The sequence below is a fragment of the Glycine soja genome, chromosome 20 (assembly GCF_004193775.1).
Source record: "Glycine soja cultivar W05 chromosome 20, ASM419377v2, whole genome shotgun sequence".
NCBI classification, from domain to species: domain Eukaryota; kingdom Viridiplantae; phylum Streptophyta; class Magnoliopsida; order Fabales; family Fabaceae; genus Glycine; species Glycine soja.
This window is the reverse complement of record NC_041021.1, coordinates 7,295,353-7,312,373: the sequence shown is the minus strand read 5'-3', so window position 1 is coordinate 7,312,373 and position 17,021 is coordinate 7,295,353. Positions and strand designations below refer to the sequence as shown.

Sequence of the window (17,021 nt, the reverse complement as noted above, 5' to 3'; positions counted from 1 at the left end):
TATCCTAAAGAAAAAAAGATAGAATAAAAGGAGAGAAGTTATTATCGAATTGATGAGACACACGCAACCTGCAAGAGAGAGGTTCTTATGTTGCCAACTAGATAGCCTCTTCTAAATCTTCCTAATCATTGACTCCCAAGTTGAAGCTCTCCTTAGATTGACACCAATTGGAAAACCCAAATAAGTGAAAGATTCACTCATAAGTTTACAATTAAGGATGCCAACCCACCTTTCTAGTTCACCAAACTCAACTCCTATGCCCCCAAAACAACTCTTGTGGAAATTTACCTTTAAGCCAGATGATAACTCAAAACACCTCAACATGGTTTTAATTGCTACCACGTTAGATGTTGTTGCTTCGCTTCTCCAAAAAAATAGTGTCATCTGCATACTAAAGCAGATCAACCACCACTTTGTCTTCACCCACCTCAAAACCTTTAAATGCACCTCATAACCTAGCCTCCATCATCACGCCACTCAGCCCCTATGCTACAATGTTAAAAAGGAAAGGGGGCGAGAGGGTCCCCTTATTTGAGGCCTTGTCTAGGTCAAAATTATTTCGTCGGGCTACCATTGACAAGGACTAAAATAGAGCTTGAGTGTAGGCATCCTTTGATCCATGAGATTCATTTTTGACAGAACCCTAGTCTCTGTAGCATGTACCAAAGAAATTCTGAACTCATTGAGTTATAAGCTTTATTGTAATCCACTTTAAAGAGAATGCCTTTTTTTTCTCTTACTCCTTGCCTCATCAACCACCTCTACTGCCACGCACTCTATGTAAGATGTCTCCCCTCAATAAAGGCACTTTGCCTTGTATCAACGAAGTTTTGCATAACTACCTCAAAACCTTTTAATTAATGTTAATATTGTATTTACATTTGTATGTATAAATATAGATAATTTAGAAAATATCGTATAAAATATAATATGTATAATTTTGTAAATATATATGTTTTGATATTGTGGAGTTTCTCTTTCTTATCATATCTATCTTGAAGTTGGGAGCTAGTCTCCACTGTGATTGCGCTTAAATAGTCATTATTATGTGATTTTGTATTTGAAATGGTATGAAAATATGTGTTAACTGTATGTTTTTCGTGGCAGCCACACATAACAGTGGTTTTATGGGTTTTTAATTGTCTTCAAATCATGTTTTTGTGATTGGGAATTATAGCTCATGCGTATGATTATTGGGTATTAATTAATTTCATGGCAATTGGATGCTTAAAAATGGTTTTTTAAGGCACCTTCTATGTGATTTTGGGGGAAATTCAAATATACACTTTTGGTAGTGATTTACAATAATTTATATTTAAGTGAGTTTAATTAAATAAATGTAGGTAATTAAATAAGTGACTAAAGTGAGGTTTTATGGGAAATTTGGTACAACTATGATTTTTAATCTCCAAAACATAATTTTGACCGTTGTATTGAGCCTAAAAGGAGTTTTTACTTTGGGAAAAGTTGGTGGCATTATTCCCTTGAGTTCCCAAATTTAATTGTGCAATTTAGATAAACTAGTCACATTCCTGAATAATATTTTAAGAAATTGATTTGAGAAATGTCATAGCTAGAAAACAGAGCATTTAGATCTTTTAAAGTGCTTAAATCATGCCTTAAATGTATATAAAAGATTGGGTTATTAACCCTTAATCTTAGGCATTTATTTCCTATCAACTAGTGGCTTAAGAGTGCTATATTTAATATGTTTTTGTGAGAAATTATAGAACTTTGGTACAACTAAAAAATATCATTTAGATCTTTTGATGATGATTTATTTCCTATCAACGATGGCAAAGTTGGTGGTGATGGAGGTGGTATTAATGGTAGTGACGGCGGTGGTAGCAATCTCAGTGTTGTTGGTGACGATGACGGGGATGGGGTGGTATTGTTGGTAGTGGTAGTGTTGACAATGACGATGGTAGTGACATTGATGGTGGTGATGATAGCAATACTAGTGGTGATGGTGATGTCGACAACACCGATGGTGGCAATCACGGCAGTGTTGGTGATGGCACCAAGTGGTGATAGAGTGGTGATGGTGGTGGTAGAAGCCAGATATGCTAGTAACAACGATGGTGATGATGATTGTGGTGCAGTGGTGGCAATGATGGAGGTTGTTGTAACAATAGTTTATGGCAAACCAAAAAAATTACTGGCTAAGTCGCGGACAATGTCGCTTTCTTTAAGACGTTTCGTGGCACTACCAAAAATTGTGCAAGCAGACTATCAACCACGAAGTCCCCAGGATAAAACAGTCCAGATCACTGTATAAGATTCCCACTGCACTGAGGGAACCTTTTCTAGAATTACACCCTCTTGTATGACTTGAAAAATCACTCTAAAGCCACCCAAAAAATATGACTTGAAAAGTCACTCTAACAGCCAACCGAAAATATGACTTGAAAAGTCACTCTAATAGCCAACCGAAAAATATGACTTAAAAAGTCACTATTATAGCCAACCGAAAATATGACTTAAAAAGTCACTCTTATAGCCAACCGAAAAATATGACTTAAAAAGTCACTCTTATAGCCAACCGAAAAATATAACTTAAAAAGTCACTATTATAACCAACCGTAATTTTAGAGCGACAGAAAGAAAGAGGGAGAAGTTTGCCGGAAATGCATCGGCTGAAATATGGGAGGGAGAAAGAAAAGTTGAGGAAATTCTTCTCAACTAGGGCAAGGAAAAAAGGAGAAATGAGCTCTCTATATATAGGAAGTGAAATACTATTCAAGTGTTTATCCTGAGCGATGTGGGACTTGAAGCCTTTTTTTTCTTTCTTTTTTTTCCTAACTTTCATCCTTTGTTCTAACAATCCCCTACTTGAAATTTGAAAAGAAGATTTTCGTGGATTTCATAAAATTGTGCATAAACAAAGGTGTCATACAACTTGAACCTTTACATAGTGAGTAAGATTCAGATTTTACTAGAGTGACTCGAAGTCTTGAACTCTATCTCCGACATCAAACCACACACAACCTTTTCATAGGTGTATTCTATAAAGCCCGTGCGTTAAAGGCCATGCACGTCTATCCCAGTATAGTGAACGCTCTAGAAATTTTTGCCCAAAATTTCATATGAAGCGACTCCCACTTCAACATTCACATAGGTGAGTCTATCAAGAGTACTCCTGTAGCCTAGGTACTCCACTCAACGTAGAGTATAGATCTCATTAAGAATTATGAATTTTTTTTCATAACTCATCCTCTTGTTACTTCAGGAATCATGCTGCTTTCACTTATAACAGCATGTTCATCTCATATCACTTCATAACTTGTTATTACCCATTGAACCTAGTTCTTCGGATCTCCAGTCATTTAGGTCGGGTTACCATCATGAAAGATCATCGCAGTAAGGGCAATAGTCCCATTCTTTTAGAAGTGTTATGGACTTTCTCTCTAGCTAATCCTTTTGTCAAAGGATCTGCTAAATTATCATCAGTGCGTACATGATCTACTCTAACAGCTCCTGTTGAGAGTAATTCTCTAACAGTGTTGTGCTTACAACGTATCTGTCGTTTCTTACCATTGTAATAACGGTTCTCAATTTTTGCAATAGCCGTGGTACTATCACAACGGATCAACATAGCTGGTATCGGTTTTTCCCATAAAGGAATCTCTGCAAGTAAGCTTCTCAGCCAACTTGCTTCCTCACTAGCAGTTGCTAGTGCTATCATCTCAGATTCCATAGTGGACTGAGCTAAGATAGTTTGTTTCTTTGACTTCCAAGAAACAGCCCCACCAGCTATGCTAAATATATAGCCGCTGGTTGCTTTGGAATCATCTGAAAGAGTGTCTCAATCTGCATCGTTGTATCCTTCAAGTACAACAGGAAACCTTTTATAATGTAATCCAAGGTTTATAGTTCTTTTAAGGTACCTCATTACCCTTTCAATAGCGTGCCAGTGCTCTATACTAGGTCTACTGGTAAACCTGCATAATAATCCCACAACATAGGCTATGTCGGGTCTAGTACAATCAGTGGCATACCTAAGGCTGCCAATGATACTTGCATACTCAGTTTGTCGTATACCTTCACCAGTGTTTTTAAACAGTTTTACACTTGGATCATATGGTGTACTAGCAGGTTTATAGTCAAAGTAGTCATATTTCTTTAAGATCTTCTCAATGTAGTGAGATTGATCTAGAGAAATTCCCTCTTTTGACCTAGTAATCTTAATACCAAGGATTACACTTGCTTCTCCGAGGTCTTTCATATCAAAGTTGTTACACAACAATGATTTCACATCGTTCACTACATGAATATTTGAACCAAATATGAGAAGGTCATCGACATATACACATATGATAGTGCAAATATTATTTACAGATTTGTAGTAAATGCATTTGTCACTTTGATTCACCTTAAATCCATTCGAGACAATTAAGTTATCAAACTTTTCATGCCACTGCTTAGGTGCTTGTTTTAGACCATACAAAGATTTATCTAACTTGCAGACTTTATCTTCTTGTCCATGAATCACAAACCCTTTAGGTTGTTCCATATAGATTTCCTCTTCCAATTCACCATTTAAAAAAGCAGTTTTAACATCCATTTGGTGTACCACTAGACTATGAATAGCAGCAAAAGATATTAGCACCCGAATAGATGTTATTCTAGTAACTGGTGAAAAGGTGTCGAAGAAATCCACATTCTCTCTTTGCCTAAAACCCTTGGCTACAAGGCGAGCCTTGTATTTATCCACAGTACCATCAGGTTTTAGTTTCTTTTTCAAGATCCATTTACAACCAATTGGTTTGCAACCAGGAGGCAAGTCTACTAAATGCCATGTCTTGTTAGATTCTAAAGAATCCATCTCATCATTAATAGCTTCTTGCCACAAGTCAGCATCCAAAGAAGACAAATCTTCTTGGAGGTTTGATGGATCATCCTCTAATGTATAGGTCATATAATCGGGCCCATAATCTTTAGCAATTCTGGCTCTCTTACCTCTTCGAGACTCTATATCTAATTCTGGTTGTGCAAGATTTTCACTACTAATAGCAGGAAGATGACTAGATGAAGTACCCCCACTATTTCTTAATTTAAAAGGAAATTTATTTTCATAAAAATCAGCATCATTTGACTCTATGATCACTTTTGCGTTTAGGTCATAAAACTTATACGCTTTGCTATTAATAGCATAACCAATGAACACACATTCATAGGCTCTACTTGCAAGTTTAACCCTCTTGGGGTCTGGGATCCTTACATAGGCCAGACATCCCCAAGTTCTCAAATAAGACAAATTTGGTTGTCTTTTCTTTAATATCTCATAGGGAGATGTTTTGTTTTTTGATTTGGGAATTCTATTTAGCACATAACAAACAGTTAACAAAATTCCGCCCAACCAAAAAAATGTTGCACTAGAACTCAACATAGTAGCTACAACTATTTTTGTAAAAGTTCTGTTCTTTCTTTCAGCTTTATCGTTCATTTCAGGTGAGTATGAAGTAGTCGTCTCATGTATGATTCCATGCAAATTATAAAACTCATTAAACAAACTAGAATCATACTTTGTGCCTCTATCACTTCAAAGTTTCTTAATTTTCTTATTGAATTGATTTTCAATTTCTGTTACAAATAACTTAAACATGTCAAGCACTTCACTTTTATTTTTCATAAGATATACATATGTATAATCAGAGCAATCATCAATAAAAGTGATAAAATATCATTTTCCATTTCTGGTCAACGTTCCATCAAATTCACATATATCAGAATGTATTAAATCCAATGGCTCAGATTCTTTAACTACTGATTTATGTGATTTCTTAGTTATTTTAGATTGACTGCAAAAAACACATTTTTCAAAGTGATTTGAAGATAGCTTTGGAATAAAACCTAAGTTACTCATGTTAGATATGCAACGACTATTTATATGACAAAGTCTAGAATGCCAGATATTAAAATCACACAGCATGTAAGCAGAAGGAGAAACTTTATTAATATCAAGATTCAATTTGAACATGCCATCAGTGGCGTACCCTTTCCCTACAAATACCCCATTCTTGGTCAAAGTAAATAAATTTGCACCTATGGTCCGAGTAAACCCAGCCTTGTTTTAAAGAAAACCAGAAACCATATTCTTTCTCATCTCTGAAGTATGCATCACATCTTTGAGAATCAAAGTCTTTCCAGAGGTAAACTTCAGTTCAACATCTCCAGTTCCAGCAACAGTAGTGGTGTGGGAATCACCCAGCAACACTTTCTTATTTTCAACATTCGTGTATGTATCAAACATAGCATGATCATAGCAGACATGGCGGGAGGCGCCAGTGTCTACCCACCATCCATCTGATCCTCCAATCATATTGATCTCAGTTATCATAGCTATGTATGACTCTTGAGCAATTTTCTGTATCTCATGGGATTGAGACTCTACTTAATTGTCATAAGTCATTTGATACTTGAGGTAGCGGCTAACAGCATACTTTTTAGTCCCAGCTTCCTTAGTATCATACTTCTCTTCCAGAGCCAGCCAAACTAATTTGGCAGACTTATATGGGCTATAATAATCATAGAGATCATCAGCTAACCCATTCAGAATGAAATTCTTGCATAGGTAATCATTTTCATTCCAAAGAGCTAATTCCATAGTCTTTTTATCCTTCACTTCCTTCTCAGCATCTTTAGGCATCACTGGAATATCAGTGTTCAAAACATAGGCAACTTTTCTCATAGAAAACATCATCTCTTGTTGCCAACGTTTGAAATGATACCCTTCAAACCTAAAAGGTTTGTTGAGGTCATTGCTGTTCGAGCCAGAAATATCTACGGTAGTCATAGCAGAGCCGAAAAGCGTCTTAAATCTGTTGTAACAATAGTTTATGGCAAATCGACAAAATTACTGGCTGAGTCGCAGACAATGTCGCTTTCTTTAAGACGTTTTGTGGCACTACCAAAAATTGTGCAAACAGACTATCAACCACGAAGTTCCCAGGATAAAATAGCCCAGATCACTGTATAAGATTCCCACTGCACTGAGGGAACCTTTTCTAGAATTACACCCTCTTGTATGACTTGAAAAGTCACTCTAAAGCCACCCAAAAATATGACTTGAAAAGTCACTCTAACAGCCAACTGAAAATATGACTTGAAAAGTCACTCTAATAGCCAACCGAAAAATATGACTTGAAAAGTCACTATTATAGCCAACCGAAAATATGACTTGAAAAGTCTAGCCAACCGAAAATATGACTTAAAAAGTCACTCTTATAGCCAACCGAAAATATGACTTAAAAAGTCACTCTTATAGCCAATCGAAAAATATGATTTAAAAAGTCACTCTTATAGCCAACCGAAAAATATAACTTAAAAAGTCACTCTTATAGCCAACCATAATTTTAGAGCGACAAAAAGAAAGAGGGAGAAGTTTGCCGAAAATGCATCAGTTGAAATATGGGAGGGAGAAAGAAAAATTGAGGAAATGCTTCTCAACTGGGGCAAGGAAAAAAGGAGAAATGAGCTCTCTATATATAGGAAGTGAAACACTATTCAAGTGTTTATCCTGAGCGATGTGGGACTTGAAGCCTTTTTTTTCTTTCTTTTTTTTTCAAACTTTCATCCTTTGTTCTAATAGAGGTAGTATTGGTGGTAGTGGCGGTGGCAGTGGTGATAGCAAAAAATATTATTGTCAAATGTGAGAAATGTGATTTTTTTAACTAAAAACTAAATTCATAAAACATTTTTTATCTATTTTCAAAATGACAATAAAAGTGTTTAGAAAATGACTTAACCATTTCAGCTCCATTTTTTGTCAAGCACATTTTGTTTAAAAAATTGCATTTGAAATATAAAAACCAAAAACTCAACCACCCCAAATAGATCCTTAGATTTTAAAACCAATTTGAGAGAAAATTGTGTTCAATTATTCCTTTAAGAAAAATGAAGGTTGAAGCATAAAGTTGTATTGCAAGAATAATTATGAAGAAAGCAACATATATAGGATTATGATTTCACTCGTAATCTTTTTCCCAATTATTATTCTTATAAAATCTCAATTAATCTTCAATTAACCGTTTCTCATATATTCATTGATTAGCCTTTGTTTATGGTCTTAGCATTGCTCTTTATCCTAATTCAATCATAGAACTATTAAATTGGGTTAAAGGAATAAGTCCCCAATAAAGATTACTTAAAATTATTGATCTATTATAAATTCACATAGTTTGATCATGCAAGTTATATGAATTCAATTTTTTCATGGGTCAATCAATCACAAGCAGACATTCACTGACAAACAATCAATTAAAAATTAAATTAGTCCATTATAAAATAACAATAAAAATATAGGAGAAGTATAATTGACTAGATAAGATTGAGAATTTTATTATAATCAAAGAATAGGTACATAGGTACCATTACATCACACTATTGATTGTGACTATTACTCATGGTCATGAAGATGAAACCATCTCAATAAAAGACATAAAGATTACAAAAGAAAAAGAAACTTTACAGTAATAACCACCAATTATGTTCTTTTGTAACTAGAATTAAATCTTACACAATTTCTCACTCATTTTTTAAATGTATTTATTTTAATGCTTGTTATAAAAGAAACTGAATTTTAATATTATTGACATTAAGTTTGGGGATGTTAATATTGTATTTATATTTGTAAGTATAAATATATAATTCAGATGATTATTTTAAATGTAAATGTTGTATAAAATATAGATATGTATAATTTTGTAAATATGATTTGATATTGTAAAGTTTTTATTTCCTATAATATGTCAATCTTAAAGTCAGGAGCGGCTCAAGGACTTGAGAAGCCTAAAACAAATTTAAGAATGAAGTCTTTTATTTACTCATAAAATAGTTTATTAAAATTATCATTATTTTATTTAAAATTATTTTTTTGGACTTTTTGTGATGCAAAATTATCGATTAAATTGTCGTAATTAATTTCATTTAACATTTCTTTTTCAATAGACAATAACGTTAATTTGTTCAATCTTTGTTGAGACATTGTTGATCTTAAATAAGTTTTTATTATTTTTAGCTTTGAAAAACTCCTTTCCGTTGAAACAATTGATACTGATGGTATCGTTAACATTATTCTATAAGCTATATACGCATTTGGAAAAAAAATTACTCTTTTTATATAATTAAGAATGTCAATTCATTTATCATCTTCCAATCCTGCAATTTTCTTTAAGATATTTAATTCTGAAAATAAATCTAATCCATTAACATCCAACAAATTATCATGTTTCAAAGATTTTTCAAGGTTTAGGCATTTCTCTTTCAAAAGTGTACAATCTAGTAACTTTAATTTTTAACACTAAATAAAAAACCAAAAATATCTTCATATATTTTAAATTGTTCAAATATACTTTGCAGTGTTGTAATTGCTTTATCTACGATGTACAAAATGTAATCAATTCAAAATTATTCTTGAAGAGATTTTACAATTTTATCCTCAACATTTTCATCAAATTATTTCTTTCTACGACTAATACATTTTTCACGAAACTTGGGCTCTATATCCATTTCAAAAGCAATTTCCTTGGTAGAAATCAATGCATTTTCAAATCCATTTTCCCAATACTTTTCAAAAAATGAAAGAAGACCTTTTATTTGTTCAATAGCTTCATCAATGCACATATCTTTTGATTGTAAATTCTTACTAACTAAGTTAACTGCAAATAAAATGTCATACCAAATAGTCATGCCTAACAAAAATTCAATGTTTTTAAGCCATAATTTGCTAAACAATCAGCTTCACTTTTTATTTTAGGATCATCACTAACTTCAACTAATTCAAATAAAGCATCTCTTATTTGTAAATTTTGAAATCTTACAGCTTTCACACTTACAATATGGCTTTCCTAACGTGTTTGTGACAATGACTTAAGAGTTAAGTTATGTACATGGTTTTGTAAAATTTTCCACCTTTTTGTAGAAGAAGAAAATAAAGTGTATACACGTTGTAACACACCAAAGAAAGATGTAGCTTTAGGACAAGAGTTAGCCATATCACAAAGTACTAAGTTTAAAGTATGACAACCACAAGGATTATCAAATGATTTAGGATTAATATCAATGAATCTTTTCTGCACACCCTAATGTTTTCCTTTCATATTAGATCCATTATCATATCCTTGTCCCCTAAGGTCATTAATATCTGTCACAACCTACCCTTCGAGGGGAGGGCAAAAGGGCCAAAATAGATAGGCCAAAGCATTTGCCTCCAAGGGAGAAAACGAGCGAAGTCACCACCAACGTTTATTCGAGGAAAATGTTATAAAAATCAAAAAGACGAAGGTCTGCGGATTTTGAAAATGAAGGTTCGGGAGTTATTTAAGATAACTTGCAGTATGGGTTCCTCCCTCCTTCTCATTCTCTCCATTTGCCCCAGGCTTCCTATTCATCAAAGCAGGATAATCAAATTTGCCTCTTTTCAGATCCACTTCGATCCTTTCACCGGCAAAAACTAAATCAGCAAAGCTTAAAGGTGTGTAACCCACCATCTTCTCATAGTAGAACACCAGTAATGTGTCCACTATCATTGTTATCATCTCCTTCTCTGTTATTGGGGTGCTACTTGAGCTGCCAGACCCCTCCACCTTTGGGCATATTCTTTGAAAGATTCATGCTCCTTCTTACACATGTTATGTAGTTGCATTCTATCTGAAGCCATATCAAAATTATACTAATACTACCTAATGAAGGCAACCATTAGGTCCTTTGAAGAATGGATTCGGGAAGGTTCCAAATTAGTATACCAGGTGACGATTGCCCCAGTAAGACTTTCCTGGAAGAAATGCATCAATAATTTTTCATTTTTCGAGTATGCCCTCATTTTCCTGTTGTACATTTTCAATTGATTCTTGGGGCAAGTAGTCCCCTTGTACTTATCGAAACCCGACACCTTGAACTTCAAAGGGATAACGACGTCAAGAACTAGACACAGTTCTACCATGTCAGCAAAGACATAATCTTCGTCTCCTTCAATGGCTCTCAACCTTTTCTCTATATGATTGAATTTTTCCCTTTCCACCATGGCAAGAGGGACTCTTCCCACTGCAAAAGGCAAGGGTTATGGTTGTGGGTGATACTGAGGTCCCACCCAAAGTGTTTGGCAGGGGTATGTCACCAAATGTTTGCCCCTCAATGGCACGTCTGAGGTGAGGCTCAAAGTCAGCTAGATTGTGGTCTCGGGTGCTTCATGTGTCTCCCCCCATGGGTTGAGAGACATGTGCATGATCAGATTGAGGTTGTTGGCTCTCAATGGGTATAGGTGTAGAGTTGTCGACATTCTCATTGGGAGTGTGTGCAACATTGGATGGAGTATAGTTGGGAGGCAAGCCATATGGTGGGAAGAAATGCTTGTTCTGAATTTTCACAAAATAGGGGCCATCCATACTTCCTAACGCTTCGCCTCCCTGCCTTACCATGTCTGAGGTTGGACGATTTACTTGGTTGAGGCCCGATAGGTGAGTCGGGTCTACCTCAGTGGCGGCACTCGTAGTGGCAACTGCAGCCGCATTGCTTTCCATTATTTTCTTCATGCTCAACATGGCCTCCATTATGGCAGCCATTTGGTCTTTCATGGCCTCCATGTCAGCCTTCATCTGTTCTTGCACCTCTTCTATTTCACTCATTACTTCAACAACATCTCATAGAGATGAATGACTCAGGCATACTTATGCTATGCATGGCAAATGCAATTATGAGATTGACATGAGATGCCCTAAGAACCATCATTTCCTAGTTAACCATGCATTAGGCACCATTGTTCACATGATTTTCAATCATTTTTTTAAGAGAAATGTATGTATAATCCCAACATGGTTGGTTTATAGCCATCATCATGGTACCCAACACATGTAACTAAGAATGTGGTGTGAACCTTCATGCTTCATTGTGACCTTCTTTTTATTCTTTCTTTGTTTTTGTTTTTTTTTTTTTTTTGCAGAGGAAAATGCAAGGATCATGCATGAGTGAACATCATGTGAATGATGAAAATAGAATGTATGTAATTGGTAGAACAAAAACACTCTAAATGAAGATGTATGTTAATGGAATGATTTATGCAAATGCAATGCTGAATATGATAAATAACAAATACAGGAATGATATGTCCATCACGACGCTATGAAGAGATGCATCATGCGATCAAGGAACAAGCCAGAGTAAGTTTGCTATGTGCCCCCCTAATTTAGGAACCTAATGGACAGGATCTAAAAGTCCCCTTCTAGTGACAACTCCCAAGGGTGGTTTCATGTAACTTTACTGGCTTCTAGAGATATCATCCTCTTAGGTAATGCATTGTGGCAATAGGGACTATCAGCGACAATGCATCACTAAAAGAGAAAAACTATAAATGAGGTTTCATTGTTATCAAGCGAGTCGGAGACCCAGCATGATCACAAATCGACCTCCACTCCTTATGGCTCTCATAGAACCGGGTATAGGGCCTAATATCTCAATGTGTATGCGTGGTGTAGGTACCATGTGTGTGTAGAAAAATATTTCTAACTATGAATTTAATAGATAGACAGACACATTCCAAACATAACATCATAGCAAAGGTTATATACAAATATGGACAAAACAAAAGACAAAAGGGAAAAGGGAAAATAAATAAATAAGTCATGATAAAATATTGCACACTGATTGAATGGCCTAACACTCTAACAGTCCCCAGTGGAGTCGCCAACTATCGCAACCTACCCTTCGAGGGGAGGGTGAAAAGGTCAAAATAGATAGGCCAAAGCGTTTGTCTCCAAGGGAGAAAACGAGCGGAATTGCCACCAACATTTATTCGAGGAAAACATTAGAAAAACCAAAAAGATGAAGGTCTGCGGATTCTGAAAATGAGGCTTTGGGAGTTGTTTACGCACGGGGACACGTGCCCATCACAAAGGACGACAGCCTTTAATCGAGTGTGCAAAACATGACTTCAAAATTATGTATTTTTCCCTTTTTATGTTTCTTTATTTTTTAGGGTCGACAAGGGTGTTCCCTTGCTCTTACGTATCCTCAAGTGCAATAAGAAAATCATATCTATGTAATTCTTTAAGTCTGAAAGTTTGTGTGTTGCATTGATTTTATGTTTTTAGAAAGATTGATTTTAATTGTGAACAAAATTTGTTTAAGGTGTTGGACCTGGAAACGATGTTTTAAACTTTGAAAAGTGGAGAGAGTTGTTTAAGACGTTGGACCTTGAAACGATCTCAAGTGATATTTGATAAAAAGAAAATAGTTATGGGTTGGTTTTATCTTGGTTTTTGCTTATTAACCTTCAATCCCTTTTTAAGATAACTTGCGGTACTAATGATCAGTTAAAACTTACTTTATAAAAGAAAAGCGATTACCGATGATAGGAGAAGGAGATGAATATCACAAACCAATAGAGAGGACCCCTAAGGGTCCATAAATCATGTTTGAATCCTTAAAGACAAACACTAACCGGATGAAGAACAAACGAAGAACCATGTAAAAGTCAACTACGGTCGCAATTCGGTAGCCTCGGCCTTGTTTTTCTCTTCTTTCTTCCTCTTCTCTATGATTTCTCTCAATCCTTTCAATATATGAAAGCTGAACTACTTCCTTCAGCCCCCTCATGCCTATTTATAGGAAATTAGGGGACTTGGTTGATCTGCAGCTCGCCCATTCAACCTGAAGTAACCTTGCTCGCCCAAGCGAGCTGGTTACTTCACCCCTAAGTTATTTGGGGGCCCAGGCGAGCTAGAGGCTAGCCTGGGTGAGCCAGGAGTTAGAAAAAGCTTCCAAATGACCCTTTTACCCTCCCTTTTGGGTATTTTCCGCATTCTTTACCGAAACGTCGAAAAACCTTTCGTATTGCGCGACAATTGGTGTCAAGCAGCTCAATTCGGCTAGCAATAATCAAAATGTTAGCAAATGATAGTCCTCGGACGAAATTAGGGTATGATAATATCAAGTCCAACAATTTTTAATTCATCTATAATACCATCAAAAAGACCTTTTCCACTTGTATCATCTACTTTTAAAAATTCTAAAAAATACTCATTAACTTGTATTGGAGTTGATGAAATATCCACACTCCTTAATACAAAAGACATTTTATCTTGATGACTTATATCTAAAGTAAAGTCAAGTATGATTGCATAATATTTCTCATCCTTAATTTTTTTTATAATTTTTGTTTTTATTTCGCCTGGTATCAAATTTATCAACTCATTTTGTATATTATGCCTAAGGTAAGGGTTGTGAATTTCATCGTCTTTAATTCGACGAATATGTTCTTGCATGATTAGATCAAATTCTGCAATCATTTCAATTAGACTTAAAAAAAATTTCATTAGCTTCTTGGTAGATCTTTTCATTTTTTCCACGGAAGGCTAAGTTATTTTTACCAAGGGTTTTAACAACTGCAATAATTCTTAACAACACATTTCTTCAATATTCTCTATCTCTATTTATTTGTTCTTGAACATGTTTGTCTATTGTTTTATTTTTTACCAATCTCATTTCCAAATCAATCTATGCATTCATGTTTGTAATATGCTCATTCTTTATTTCATGACTCTTCAACTTAGCACTAAGATTTCTCCAATCTTTACTACCTTCATTAGCTAGTTTACTTGTACAGGAAACAATACTAAATAATTTGCAACAAAAACAAAAGACTCTATCCAAATCTCTAGAATAAATTAGCCATTTTTTTCATGTTTCTCTCCATTAGGAAATTTTTGAATGTAATTTGATGAAGAAAAGTGCCTAGAATATTTATCCTTTGGGAAATCCATATCAGTAAATTTAATAGGGCCATTTTCTACTAATAAATCTCTCAAAGTCGTATCAATATTCTTCCATTGGCTTGGATCATATATATTTTCCAAAGTAGAATCATCTAGTCTCCCAATCTCCTTCTCGTTATCATGAGTTTGAGAATCAAAATTATAATTATCCTTATCACTAACTACTTCTCTATTGTTGCTTTCACCTATATCTAAATTGTTATCTTGTTCATTCAAAGAGCACCCACCTATATTTTCTAATTCATTTTTCTCATCTATTTTTATAAATTTATCCATAGCTCCTTTTTGTGATGCAATTAAAGCCTCGACTCTTCTCTTTTTCTAAAGTTTTGAATAGCCTGATTCTTATTTTCTAGTTGACATACTTATTATATATATTTTTGTATGAAATTAAAAATTATGATATATAAAACACTACAAAGATGAGTACATAAAATAAGAATGAGCTAAAACAATAAAACATGATTATGGTTGTCAAGAAAATGAACTTGATCGTAGTATCTTGAAGTCTCAAGTCTCTTTCTCTTCTTTTGTAAGTGCTTAAACTTAATTTCCAAATTTCAACCTTTTTGTTAAACCTGCATAAATTATTTTGAGATTAATCATTATTCATTAATAAAAGAATAAAAAAATAAACTTATTTTGAGATCAATCTTGCAATTCATCAGGATTTGGGGTAGAAGCTTGATAATATATATATATATATATATATATATATATAACTTGTCATTTGTCAATACAATAATGAAACTATTACTCTATGTATAAGATTTTAGATTATTAAATTAACACTTTTCAATAGAAAAGGTAATTATAATTTGATAAAGGAATATGTAAGTATGTAATAATTATTAGCAAAAGAAAATTTGAGTAAATAAGAGTACAATAAATTCTATTTTTGACTTTTACCTGATATTGATATACTCAAAAGGAAGAAATGTCAAATGTTCCCTCTACCCTCCAAATAGAGACACATGCACACATAAAAGATGAGAATAAACAAATAGGTATTGAGGAGCTATTGGTTAATGTGTCAAAGTGAAAAAGAAGACAAAATTAAAATTGAATAGGAAGAGAATAAAGAGCATAGAAATAAAAGAAAAGTTTTTGGGTTTATTTAGCTATTAGCTATTAACTATTAAATCTTTTTTTTCTAAACAAAACTATGATATTGGTGAAAAGTTGTTGCTCATTAATTGTTACTTATGGTACCAACAAAAAAATTAATAGTTACTTATAATATTTTAATTAAAATTTATTTTCAAATATAATTTTACAATAAATTTTTTGAGGTATAGTAGTACTAAAAAAAATTTGAAGCTTTTTTTTTTTGGTCTAAAGCCCTTGCTTGGGCTGCTTGAGACTTAAGCCGACCCTAGTTAAAGTTGGGAGGTAGTCTCCACTATGATTGCGCTTAATAGCCATTATTGTGTGATTTTGCATTTGAAATGGTATGAAAATCATGTGTTAATTTTCTGTTTTTCATGGCAGCCACATAGCAGTGCATGGTTTTATGGGTTTTTAATTGTCTTATAATTTATCATGATAACTAAGTTAAAAAGCATGTCACAATGATCACCATCAACTCATCCACTACTCACTGACTCACGGCCACAACCTATGCAGCAGGGTAAACTTATAAATTGCTTTCAACATCTCGAGGAAAAATAATTGACGTGGTAAGTAACAAATTCGAATACCAAATCGGCTATCCCTATATTCGGAAATGATTCATTAATATAATTCATTAAGTTAATTATATTTTATCCATTTACCGAGGGAAATCGAACTAAAAATAATTCTTTTTAACGTGACCTTAATATAATTCATTAAGTTAATTAATTTAAACATTAAGCCATTTTATATATCTCCAATTGTTTCGAAATACTTTAAGGCTTAAGCTCGATAAATATATTTTTTGGAAAGCTAATTGCTATTTTAACTAAACTATATAACCTTCAAATATTTCAATTCCACTTTAATGGGAAGCTAGCTAGACCAATTAAATTGCTAGAGTACTATTATAAATTGAATGTCTAGCTGAAATATATAGGCCTCTTATTTACGGTAGATTTAGGATAAATAACCAATTTTGTTCTAAATGTGTAATTCACTAATAAATATATCCTTAAAAGATGAAAATATAAAATTTAGTTCCTAAAAGTATAAAAAGTGCGATAAATATATTCCGCCGTTAACTTTCATTTGTCATCGTTAATAAAATTGTGAGGGATAAATTTTTCACTGAAATGA

The 17,021-nt window shown here is 33.9% G+C and overlaps 1 protein-coding gene across 1 annotated transcript; it reads right to left on the bottom strand.

Moving 5' to 3' along the window:
- Window positions 1-6,073: 6,073 nt before the first annotated feature.
- Window positions 6,074-11,582, bottom strand: LOC114401829. Its single transcript, XM_028364415.1, has 3 exons — window positions 11,387-11,582; window positions 10,892-11,043; window positions 6,074-6,367 (listed from the first exon to the last, which is right to left on the bottom strand). The coding sequence occupies exons 1-3, from the start codon at window positions 11,580-11,582 to the stop codon at window positions 6,074-6,076; spliced, it is 642 nt and encodes a 213-aa protein (XP_028220216.1).
- Window positions 11,583-17,021: the final 5,439 nt, after the last annotated feature.